This window comes from Artemia sp. Qi Xiang Cuo, chromosome 9 (genome assembly GCF_049724085.1).
Source record: "Artemia sp. Qi Xiang Cuo chromosome 9, ASM4972408v1, whole genome shotgun sequence".
NCBI lineage: Eukaryota > Metazoa > Arthropoda > Branchiopoda > Anostraca > Artemiidae > Artemia > Artemia sp. Qi Xiang Cuo.
The window spans coordinates 57,727,059-57,740,411 of NC_142802.1; the positions used below are offsets into that span (position 1 = coordinate 57,727,059).

Here is a 13,353-nt window from a genome sequence, read left to right on the forward strand (position 1 = left end):
TAAGACTCAAAGAGTCGATCGAGACACACATCCCAAAGAGACTCAAAAAGCCCAAAGAAACACACACAGTCCAACGAGACACAAGCCCAAAGAGACAAACACAGCCCAAAAAGACTCAAACAGCCCAAAGAGACACACAAACAGACCAAAAAGACTCAAACAGCCCAAAGAGACACACAGCCCAAGGGGACACACACAGCCTCAAGAGACACAAACAGATCAAAGAGACACAGACAGCCCAAAGACAAACACAACCCAAAGAGACAAACACCGACCTAAAAGACTCAAACAGCCCAAAGAGACACTTACAGACCAAAAAGACTCAGACACCCCAAAAAAGACACACAGTCCAACGAGACAGACACAGCCTAAAGATACACACATCACAAAGAGATACCCACAGCCCAAAGAGACACATACAGCTCAAAGAGACGTACACGGCCCAAAGAGATGCACACATCCAACAGAGAGACACAAAGCCCAAAACGACACAAACAGCCAAAAGAGGCACACACAGACCATAAAGATTCAAACTGCTCACAGATACACACATAATAAATAGACACACACCTCCCAAAGAAACACACAAAGGATATTGAGACCTATCCACCCTCCGAAGAGACATAAAACATCAACAGACATACCCAACACCTCACACTGTCAAAAAACGCTTGACAAGACACCTAAATACCAAAAAGATTCAAAAATCCCCACAGAGACACACATAACCGAAACAGACATATATGGACTTTCAGAAAAACAAACAGTCAAAAGAAACACACACAGACCAAAATGACTCAAACAGACCAAGAGACACATACATCTCAAAGAGATGCACACGGCCAAAAGAGACGCACACATCCAACAGAGACACACAAAGCCCAAAACGACACAAAAAGCTAAAAGAGACACACACAGACCAAAAAGATTCAAACTGCACAAAGAGACACACAGCCTAAAGAGACACACACAGCCCAAAGAGACACACACACAGGATAAAGAGACACACACCGCCCGAAGAGACACAAAACGCCAAAAGAGACACACACACCGCCCAAAGAGAAAACAAACGCCCGTACAGACACATACAGACCAAAAGATTCAAACGCCCCAAAGAGACACACATAGCCCAAAGAGACACACACGGTCCCTAAGAGACACAAACATCCAAAAGAAAAACACACATATCAAAAAGAAACAAACAGCCCAAAGAGACACACATAGCCCAAAGAGACACACACGGTCCCTAAGAGACACAAACATCCAAAAGAAAGACACACAGATCAAAATGACACAAACAGCCCAAAGAGACATACATAGCCCAAAGAAACACAAACAGCCCAAAGAGACACAAACACCCCAAAGAGACAAACACAGACCAAAAAGACTCAAACAGCCCAATGAAACATAAACAGATCAAAAAGACTCAAACACCCCAAAGAGACACATAGCCCAAAGAGACACAGCACAACAGCCCAAAGAAACACAAACAGCCCAAAGAGACATAAACAGCCCAAAGAGATAAACACAGTTTTCTTGCCATCTACATCCCTCTTAGTATCAACTTCTTCGTAGAGTATCACGCTAAACTGTTTTAATTTGACAACGCTGTTCAAGCACCGCTTGCATTTTATTCAGAATACGTCGGAGAGGTGGAGCTATCCAATATTAAAATTCTTTTCTTGCCATCTACATCTCTCTTAGTATCTACTTTCTAGTATACTATAACATTAGACTCTATTTTAAACTGACAACACTGTTCAAACGCCATTGAGATTACCTTAACTGCTAATCACTTTAACCCTTTTTCTCTATCGTCAAGTACATGCTCTGGAAAGGTACCTAGGAACATAAGGCAATTCAGAGACCAGAGGGGAATCCTCGCTCGTAACTGCTAATCACTTTAACCCTTTTTCTCCATCGTTAAGTACATGCTCTGGAAAGGTACCTAGGAACATAAGGCAATTCAGAGACCAGAGGGGAATCCTCGCTCGTAACTGCTAATCACTTTAACCCTTTTTCTCCATCGTCAAGTACATTCTCTGGAAAGGTATTTGTCATTATCTTTAGAATAAATAAACTATACCTTTTCAATAATTTCTCCAAAAATATTTTATTCAGATATTTCACATTAAAAAATTATCCAATCACTAATTACCCCTTTTTTTATCTTGCCTCCTATCAATTCTGAGTTTCCGGCTATAATTAGACAAAGCCCGTCTTAATCACCAATTTGGTAACCCTTTCGCAATAACAAAAGGCTTAGCAGTGATTACATCTCATTGTCGGCGAGAATTCAATCAGATCAGAGTTGTGCAAATGGAATAACTTTTCACAAATTGAGTTAGCTTATATTTCATAAACAAAATATTTGAATTCCTTTTATTAACAGCGAAAGAAGACGCGCTGGTTTTCTAACACGGGCTTACCCTAAAAAGACATGTATACCGTGAATTAGAAATCTGGTAAATTGCGTCAGAACAACTTGTCCTTCATCAAAGTGAAAGACAAGTCCTCAAAGTATAAGACCATGTCTGGTTGGCCTACAAACATATCTGCTGTTAGAATCCAGAAGGCCATGTGAGGGAGCTCTGAATCTCTTTGAAAAGGTGTAATGCCCTGTAGAATAACATTGAAATTGCTATATGTCTCCGCAAAAGTATTTCCTAAGCAAATAGCATGGTCCTATACAGGCAAGCAAATAACATGGTCCTATACAGGCAAGCAAATAGCATGGTCCTATGGCAGTACGCAAATAACATAGAAATTGCTATATGGCTGTTAGAATCCAGAAGGCCATGTGAGGGAGCTCTGAATCTCTTTGAAAAGGTGTATACAAGGCTCACAATAACATTGAAATTGCTATGGCAGTACGCAAATAACATAGAAATCGCTATATGTCTATGCAAATAACATGGAAATTGCTATATGTCTCCGCAAAATAGTACCTTGGTTACTACTAGTGTTATCGTAAAGATGTGCGACGCAGTGGAGATGCAAAAAGTAGAATTACCAAGGCGGAAGGTATCTTTTCAGGACTGACGCACGTTTGAAAGTATCGAAAAATAAGTCTGCGAACTAAGATTAGAATATTGGAAGCCATGGCCGTGATAGTTTTCAAGTATGGCTGTGAAATGTGGGGGCTCCGAAAGCCTGTAGAAGATATTTTAAATGCTTTACGATGGAATTATCTAAGGATAGCTTTAGACATTTATTTGACTGACCGTGTATAAAGTAGTAAGCTGTACGAAACATCTACCTCAATTCTATTTTCTAGGAGAAAAGGTTAAGAGGGTTAGGCCACGTTTTATGGATAGAGAACAACACGTTGCCCAAGATCGGGCTTTTTAGCTATCCATCGCAAGCCAGCGAAAAGCTGGTCGTTCCATAAGAAAGCATATAAAGGAAATAGATATGCATGGACCGAGGTAAAGAATGAAGTTTTGTATAAAAATAGGGTGAAAGAGGAACCTGCGTGGCTATGTTAACCTCTGGCGGCTTGGTGCTGCAGGGATTTTTATTAATACTAGTAATAATAGCTTTACTTTTTCCTGAACTGCGGTCGTGCCATTTATCAATTCCAACGTCAATTCTAGCCGTCGTGCGAAGTGGTCAAACTTGTATTGGAAATCCAATCTAGTCCGATATGATATAATTTTTTCATTCCTTTCTCTTGTTTTTAAATTTGAAAAATATTTAAGAAATAAGACTATTCGTCAAGGGAAAAAATATATTCGTATTGCTCAGGTTAATCAGACTCGTGGCCAAGCTAGCGCTACTTTTTTATGTGATGTTAGAAGCTTCTTAAGGATTGAAAGATAGAATAGAACAATTGTTGTTTTCTTATTTCTTTTATCGCAAAGAAGGCCTTTATGTCATCATTTCTCTTGGTCACTTGGCACAGAAGACGTAAAGGAGCAATAAAAAAGAACGGTTCTGAGAAACATCAGGCAATTTCTAAAGTAAAAAATATTGACCAGGATGGAACTGGCCTATTCAAAGTAAGCTTGGAAATGTGTCACATTAGAAAAAAGAAAACAAGCAAATGGCTATTTTGAGGTTCTTCTGGTGGCTATTTCGGGCTCGGATATACAGTGGGTATAGGGCTATTTTTACCGGATTAGCATGAAAATCAGGTTAAGCATGACCTAAGTTATAAATTTAGACTTTTAATATTATTAAATATAAAAAACAAGTTTTTCAACTGAAAGTAAGGAGCAACATTAAAACATAAAACGAACAGAAATGATTCCATATATAAGGGGGGGGGCTTCCGATTCCTAAGCCCTCGTTCTTTACGCTAAAGTCTTGAGGTTCTTTGAAAATAATTATCATTCAAGTTCAATCGGCCTTGTGTTTGAGCAGTCTTTCTTAAAGATTTGTGACAAAAAGTCAAACTAGTGTAAAGAGGGAGGGTTTAGGAAGGGCCATTCTCCTTGATATACGGAATAATTCCTGTTTGTTTTAAGTCTTAATGTTACTCCTGACTTTCAGTTGAAAAACTTGTTGTTTCTATTTAATTTCTAACCATTTTTTAAATCATGACAGGAAATCTCTTGTAAAATTTCCCTTGGAAAATTACCCCCGGAAACTTTCCTCCTCGCGGAAAACTCTCCCAGTGGAAAATCCCCCCCCCCCCCCGCAAAAGATACTCCCAAAAAACATTCCATATATTTTCTATTAATAAATACTAGGCCATGTGTGGACAATGGATAAATTGTGTATCTTACAGCCATTAAGACACACGGCATGACCCCCTTACAGGGATTAAGGGGGTCGTGTCATACCCAAAGACATAACTATCAGACTTTTCAACTATGCTGAATCAAACAGCTATCTCAAAATTTTGACCAGATGATTTTTTGGGAAAAAGGGGCGTTAGAAGTGCTAGTTTTCCTTCAGTATTTTTGGCCACTTAAAATGGGTTCTATAACTTTTGATTTCTGATCAAATAAGCCCTCTCTTCATCTTCTAGAATCACTGGTTCAATACGATCACCATAAAAAAAATAAATAAAAAAATAAAATAAACACTCATCAGTGAACTTTCTTAGGGAAAAAAAAAAAATCCAGATTTTCATACGTGGGAGCCTGAAACCTATACAGTAGGGTTCTCTGATATGCTGAATATAATGGTGTAATTTTCATTAAGATCACTTGATTCTTTGGAGACGAACATTGGGCAAGTTTTTTCAGGTTCATAACTTTTGGTGGGTAACATTAAGCTTAATGAATTTTATATATTTGAAATCAGTATAAAAATCAAATTCTTTTGATGTATCTATTGTTATTAAAATTCTGTTTTTTAGAGTTTTTGTTACTATTGGCCCGAGTCGCTTCTTTATTACAGTTCGTTACCACGAGCTGTTTGATTCGTCAGTGAAGGCTCAGGATATTAGGAATTTCGACCTTGATTACTACTGCTTTTACTGATGCTAACAGCTCATAGCAGCAGCATGTCGCCTGAGGTCGACGTAGCTGCGAATGCCAATACGATCAGTCAAATGAGCGCCTTGAACGATCCTTAGACAGTTTCTCGTGAAAATATTTAACTATTGAAGCAAATATTGAATAGATATTTCAAAAGGAGTGTTTCGAATGCAGTGCTGATCTAGCATGGTGGAGAAACTGAAAGTTTTTTCCATTGTCTACAAACAAATTCCAACTTTATTGCTGGCTGTATTGTTTTCATATATATTATTTTGCGGTGAAAATATACGTAAAATTGTGTTGGTATTTAATATTCAATTTCAGCTTGTAATTTCGATATTTTTCCCGAGTTCTACTGTTATTCGGAGTTGTGTTCACTCTGCTGAGACAAACACACAGCAGTACACTCCCAAAAAATTCTTCATTTTCTACCTTTCATAAAAAAAAGAAAAAAAAGAGAATACTTAGACCATCTTTCATAATCTTCCTCTTCGCTAATTTAGGAAGTCCGAATTTAGTCTTACCTTTATGCTGGTTGTGTTTGACGACCATGGTCATTCTTACACCAATAGAACGTGATTTAGCCGTATGAACCGCTCTTTCATGATGAACTTACTAAGTGGGTTTGAACCGCTTTATTCATTAAGATTAACTTTTGGCACATCATTACAGATCCTTAGAATTGTCCTTAAACACTTTTCCTGAAAAAACGTCAACCACATCCTCTAATTTAGAATTGTGCCCTTGCTTCTGTTTTAATATATATATATATATATATATATATATATATATATATATATATATATATATATATATATATATATATATATATATATATATATATATATATATATATATATATATATATATATATATATATATATATATATATATATATATATATATATATATATATATATATATATATATATATATATATATATATATATATATATATATATATATATATATATATATATATACCGGCTCCGCCATAGCCGGTCCCAAGCCCGTGCTGAGGAGAGGGCCGGGGCTATGGGCTAACAACCCACTCCCTGGTTAAAATAATGGTTACAGAAACATCAGTGATAGATAACCCGGACTTCTCAATGATTACGAACACTGCATGCCCATGGACTGATGTTATGACTGTGAAAAAACACTACACCTTAGATTTTGGAATGTAAGGACATTGCGAGAGGATGGTAGACTTGATGAACTTGTGGAGCAGGAATCGAAATTTAAGCTGGACATCCTTGCTACGAGGGAGGTTGGTCGGCTCAGCTTCGGGACAGAAATTCTGAAAGGATATAAATTCCTATTTTTTGGACGGGATGACCACCACCGTGAGGGAGTCGGTCTACTCTTGAACAAAAAAGCTTTCAAACCTTAACTAGAATGGAAACCAGTAAATTGCCGTATCCTCACAGCCAGGTTTGCTTCCCAACACGCTAAAATGACACTGTTTTAAGTCTATGCTCCGACAAATGACGCAGACAGCGATATCAAAGATGAAATTTACCGTACCTTGAAATATGTGATAAGAGTTGCACCTCGGCATGACATCATGTGTCTTCTCGGAGACTTTAATTCCAAAGATGGCGACGACACTGAATACGCATCCAGCATTATCGGGAGGCATGGCATCGGTAACCTGGACGAAAACGACTCCCTATTGATCGATCTTGCTATTGAACGTGGGTTGTTGGTCGGTGTAAAGTTATTTCCACAAAAGACACTTGGACGTCCCTGGATTCACAAATACACTTGGACGTCCCTGTATCACAGAACCAAAAATCAGATCGATCATATTCTTTGGATTAAAGCTTGCAGAAGAAGTTCCTTAGATGTAAGAACCATGAGAAGTGTTGACTTAGGTTCAGACCATGAACTAGTTATCGCCAAGGTACAGATAAACTTAGAGCTCAGAAACGAAGGAGACATACTCAGACGATATTTGATGTGGACAAGCTGAACGAAGAAGCAACGAAGAGAAAGTTTTGCCTTTATCTTAAAAATTGCTTTGAAGTACTGGGAAGTCCCAACACCGAAGATGCAGGAAGTGTTGAATCGATATGGACTGCCCTCTTGTCTGCCTATGCAGAATCTGCTAAAAAGATCCTAGGCCTCCCAAAGAGACCTAAAAACAGATAGATTTCTGATGAAACATGGAAGACCATAGCGGAACGCACTGCCTTAAAGAGACAGAAGAATAGCGCACAAGGTGATCACCAAGATCGCCTCAGTGCTGTACCTTCAGTAGCACAAGGAAGTAAAGAAACTGACAAGAGTTGACAAACGTAAATTCATCGAAGCCAAAGCTGAACAAGCAGAGGCATCTGACAAGAAAGGTGACTCAAAGCTTGTCTACAAAATAACGAACGACATTGTGGGGCGTGCAAAAATAGCCGAAGGTCTAGTTAAAGACAGTAAAGGAAACCGCCTAACTTCTGAAGAGCAGATTAAGGAACGTTGGTCAGAACATATCGAGAATGTCCTTTATCGACCTAGACCGCCTCAGACACCCCACATCCCAGTAGTACCTTTTTTTCTATTTAGGCATTAACCTAGATACAATCTCTCCCACTGAGATCTTACGTGCCGCCAAGAATTTACAAATGGCAAGTCACCTGGTTTTGATATCACTGCTGAAATGATAAAAGTTTCATTGAGCCTATGTACGACAGTTTGGCTGACCCTTTTCAGAACCGTCTTGGAAACGGAAAGAGTTCTCAACGATTCGAGCAAAGGCATTATAGTAAAACTATTTAGGAAAGGAGATGCCACGTTCTGTGGAAACTGGAGAGGGATCGCTCTTTCATCTGTAGCTACTTTTCAGTCTGATACTACTAAATAGAATCATCAATCAGATCGACTAAAACCTCCGCGAGGGACAAAATGGCTTTAGACCTAGGAGAGCGTGTGTTAATCTTATCTTCATTATGCGAACGCTGATTGCTGAGGAGGGAATTGCTGATCTTATTCATAGATTTCGAAAAAGTATTCGATTCAATCGATCGAGAAACCATGTCGAAGATTCTATCCCACTATGGATTGCCAGAGAAAATAGTAAATCTGATCATGGCCGTTTACGAAGAAACAGAATGCTGCGTTCGTACCAGTACTAGTCACACAGGATGCTTCGGGGGTTAAGCAGGGATACATGTTGTCTTCCCTCCTGTTCGTCATTGTCATCGACTTCATCCTCCGAAATGCTAACGGCAAAGGAGTAAGACTTAGAAACTCAGAACCACTGCCGGATATAGAATTTGCTGACGACCTAACCCTCCTAGATGAAGACAAGGCTAGCCTGCAAGAACTCTTTAACCGTGTAACAGACCGAGCCGAAAAAGTGGGACTACACGTTAACGTAAAGAAGACCAATTGTATGGCTGTTTGCAGCGATCAAACTCTCGAAATCTTCCATAAGGGCGAAAGAGTCGAGCAAGTATCATGCTTTCGATACCCTGGCAGTATAGTTGAAGAGAGAGGCAACATAGCTAAAGAGGTCCAGACCAGAATTGGGATGGTACAGACTGCCTGGAATCGGCTCTCATCAATATGGAAATCTCCAAAATTCTCATTAAGGCTCAAAATGAGACTCTTCAACAGCAACGTGATGAGCATATTGCTTGACTCATGTGAAACCTGGAAAATCGACCTAACTCTAGAGAAACGTTTGCTAGCCTTTGAGAATCACTGTCTCCGACGAATATTGCATCTCCGCTGGTACCAGCGAGTTACCAACGAACAAATACGAACCCGCACTATGCAGCCACCTGTCATAGAAGTAATCAAGTATAGACGCTGGCGCTTTCTTGGTCACGTATTACGCCAGACAGTAGACTACCGTTAGGCGACGTTCCAATGGAATCCAGGGACCTCAAGACACAGAGGCAGGCCAATGAATACTCTACGCCGGACGTACGAAAAAGACCGAGCAACAATAAACACTGCTATTATGCCAGACTGGGCGGATGTATTAGCCGCTGTCTAGCTTCGAGTAGAATGGCGGAGGCTCACTGATGCCCTGTGCGCCCTGGATGACGTTCGAGGAACTAAGGTCTAAGGTAATATACGATTTTTTTTTTTAATATTTCCAAATTGAAAAATGGTCTTAAATTTGGTCAAATGTAGACCTTGTAAGAATGTTATATTTGGCTAGGTTGAAAGCCTGAGAATTTAAGAAACTCCTCATATTGACTCTTCTCCTACTTGTGCCGTTTTTTAAAATGTACGTATGGCCTATTGGCAACCAAGTTCTGTTAGTAAAATTTGAGGTTTTGTTATTATGGTAGAAGCCATTTCATTAGTAGTAATTAATCTCATAATATATTTCTCCTTCCCTTTTCCCCTCTTACTCTATTCCTTTCCACTTTTCTCCCCCCCCCTTTTACCGCTCACTCTCTCTTTTTTTATATGGTTTACAACAGACTTGTGCAGTCACTAATGAATTTCAGTACTGTGTTGTTTCAATCAATTTAAGAAGAAGAAAAACTGACCCCATTTAAAAGAAAAAAAAAACTGATTTCAATGTTTAAACATAGATTATAATCGAAAATCGAAAAACATTTTAGACACCGACGAGCACGAATGGAACTTCAAAAAGTATCACGGACCAAGTTGCGTCAAGGAGATCGAAATCGGTCACTCCGGGATCAAATCTTCAAGTACCTCCTGGCTCTTTAAACGAATCAAAGGGAGGCTCTCGTAATTCTCCAAGAATGACTCGAAGTCGTACATCTCCCGAAGTAAAGAGTAAAAGATCTGATGATAAGGAAAAAGTGGAGACGGATGTGGAAACCACAGATGAAAAAGAGGAAAAGGTTCGAAGCATGACTGAATTGTAATTCCTCATGCATGAATTCGCATGATTCTATTTCTTTTACGAAAACATAAATTTGACAGACTTAGTTCCTTGTGTCTTGTTTGTATTTTGTATAAATGCTATTTTTCTGTCGATATTCAATCCGTGTGTTTTACTTTCTTCTACATAATGTAGAACTAGATAGCAATAAAAAATGGATGCTTAAACAAGAAAGTCATGTCGCTATCGAAAATACTTACATTCTGTTTATGGTTTAACGATGGGAAGGGGGGTCTGGCTTTTTGTAAACCTTCAAATTTGCGACAAATGTTAAAATCATGTGAAAATTTTTTATTTAACAACCTTTATAAATATAATGGTCTTTTTAGTTGAGTCCATACCTTAATTATTTAGTTTAGCACATGTCCCAATATGGAATTAATTTTGGCTGCTCACCCGCTGCAATATCTTCAGGGCAGGATCTCTGGCAAACTGCGTGCTTCTGCGATATCTATTTATAATATGGTGCTCCTCCAGGGCTAACAGTGCTTCAATCTTCATGAGATAGGATCGCCTTAGAGGCCATTGGACATACTAAATGCCTTGTAGCTCAGAAATTTTCACAGGAAACGGAAAATTTTTATTTAATTCTTCTGTGTACAGTTGAGCTTTTTAACTTTTGTTTTGTGTTATTGGTTTTGAACCTTCTTATTGCAGTGCATGCTCTGCCTGTAGTTAGCACGATTGTGATGTATACATTTCTAGGGCACATTATTATCTCTATTTGAATAGAAGGCATGTGTTTGCGTATACTACGCCGACATATTTTTATCATATTTTTTCTATCATATTTCTATCGTGTTTTTTTTTTCTATCATATTTTGAACTTGCTGAATAGCGGTTGAAATTTTAATCTAATATTGAAATGGGCTTGTTTATACCTCTCTTATTTATACATACCTCATCCAGTTAGATATGATGAGATCCAGAAGTTCCTCACGAGACAGCGCCCTTAAGAACAAATATTTTATAACTGTCTCATAATCACAGTTTTTGTATAAGGAAGCTTCCCTTTGCTGTTCATGATAGTTTTGGCACTGAATTGCATATGTCTTTATTTTGTTTGTTTTATGAAATTTGGGGTTTTTGTCCTTAAAGCAAAAAAAAAAATGTTTATAAAAGAATTTCCTTTAATGTTTAAACTCGGTAAAAAAAAAAAAAAACAATCACATTTTATCGTGCACTTGATGTTTTTGTGAAATAAACCAGTTTTAGTTTTTTATCTTAAACCTCTAAGACTTACCAAAAAAATGTAAAAAAATTATAAAACTAAGAGTGTTATACAAACACTAAGAGTGTCAAAAATTCGATTCCATTTTGAGGGGTAGTTTTTTCTAAACTAGCCTAATCAAACAGTTCGTGGTAACGAAATGTAAGTAAGGAGCAATGCGGTTTTTTTCCGAGGGTTGATCGTATCTAACCAGTGATCCTAGACGTTCGAAAGAGGGTTCATTTTATCGGAAATCAAAAGTTCTAGTGCCTTTTTAAGGGACCAAAAATATTGGAGGGCACCTAGTCCCCCTCACACGCCCCCTTTTCCCCCAAGTGACCTGATCAAAATTATGAGATAATCATTTTGTTCAGCATAGTAGAAAGATCTAGTAACTATGTCTTTGAGAATGACTTTCCCCCCCCCCCCCCCCCAAGTCTCTGGGGGAAGACTGCAAGCTATGAACTTTGCCCATTGTTTACGTAAAGTCTTGGTTATTGGGAAGTATACAGATATTTTTGGGAGAGGGAGACGATGGTGGGGGGATTACATGGGAGGGTCTTTCCATTGAGATATTTTCTTCGGGGAAGGGAATTTTTCCATAGAGGAGGAGCCGGATTTCCCGGCATTATTTAAAAAGCACACGATCAGAAACTAAATTTAAAAAAAGTTTTTCAACTGAAAGTAAGGAGCAACATTAAAACTTAAAACGAACAGAAATTAATACGTATATGAGGGGGATGTCCCCTCCTCAATAACACGCTCTTTACGGAAAAGTTTTTTTTATAACTTTTAAAAAACCTTATTATTCTAATATATATTCTTAAATAATTGGAACAAAAAGTCCAACTTTAGCGTAAAGAGCGAGGTATTGAGGAGGGTGCATTTAATGTTGCTCCTTACTTTTAGTAATTTTTTTTTAATTTAGTCAAATAAAAGTTTTATTTTTATTAACAGGTCAAAATTTTCTAATTTTTCAAGAAACGTAAAAAAAATATTCTGCAAGAAACTGTGGACTATGAAAAAATTATGATTGAATTTTCTATTCGGCGTTTACTTTTTTGATAAAGGAAAGCAATAGTTTTTTGAATAAAGGAAATTTCTCTGTCCTGATCATGCAGGTTTTGCCCCTGGCTTTGAAGACACCTACACTTTTGATTTTTTTTTTATGAACTTTGGGATCTTTGTGCTTAAAAAAAAGAATTTTTTTTATTATGAAGATTTTCGAGTTAGAATATCTTTCATGGCTGATTGAAAAATATAAAAAGATTTTATTAGGGTGTTTAATGTTTGTGTGAACTAGAATGTTTTCTTTTTTTAATTTCAAACACCTGAAACATACCAAGGAAAAAAAACAACAATGATTGAAAAATTATAGTGCTAGAACAATCCGATTTTACTTAGAATTTTAGTTTCCCCTGAATGAGCCTTAAAAAAGAAAGTTTTAATAAAAAAAAAATGGGTAAAAGAACTAGACCGCAAACAAATTCAAAGGTCAATAATAGATTATATTAAATTGATCATTACCTAACCATAAATCTTGTGGGGGCTGGATTTCAGCAGGGGTGAATTTTCTATGAAGGGAAGTTTTCATGGAGAAAAATATCCCCAGGTCAAAATATTCGAATTTTTCAGGAAACGCAAAAAAAAAATATTTTGCAAAAGAAACTATGGACTATGAAAAATTATGATCGAATTTTTAATTCGGCTTCAATATTTCTATTAGATCTATTATATATTTTAGTTCTATTTATTACATCTATTATTTCTAATAGACCTATCTTTAAAATATTTTTTTGAATAAGGAAATTTCTCTGTCCTGATCATGCAGGTTTTGGCCCTGGTTT

At 37.5% G+C, this 13,353-nt stretch overlaps 1 protein-coding gene across 7 annotated transcripts in view; it reads left to right on the forward strand.

Annotated features, from left to right (window-relative positions):
- Nucleotides 1-13,353, forward strand: part of LOC148948866 (uncharacterized) — a 289,113-nt gene that overhangs the window by 180,232 nt on the left and 95,528 nt on the right. For 5 of the 7 annotated variants that reach the window (XM_089094766.1, XM_089094770.1, XM_089094767.1 and 2 more), the window contains exon 7: nt 10,007-10,255. The exons of the other annotated variants lie outside the window; for them this stretch is intronic. In XM_089094766.1, coding sequence (XP_088950892.1) covers nt 10,007-10,255 — 249 coding nt within the window. The remainder of the gene's footprint in view (nt 1-10,006; nt 10,256-13,353) is intronic. 7 annotated transcript variants of the gene reach the window in all.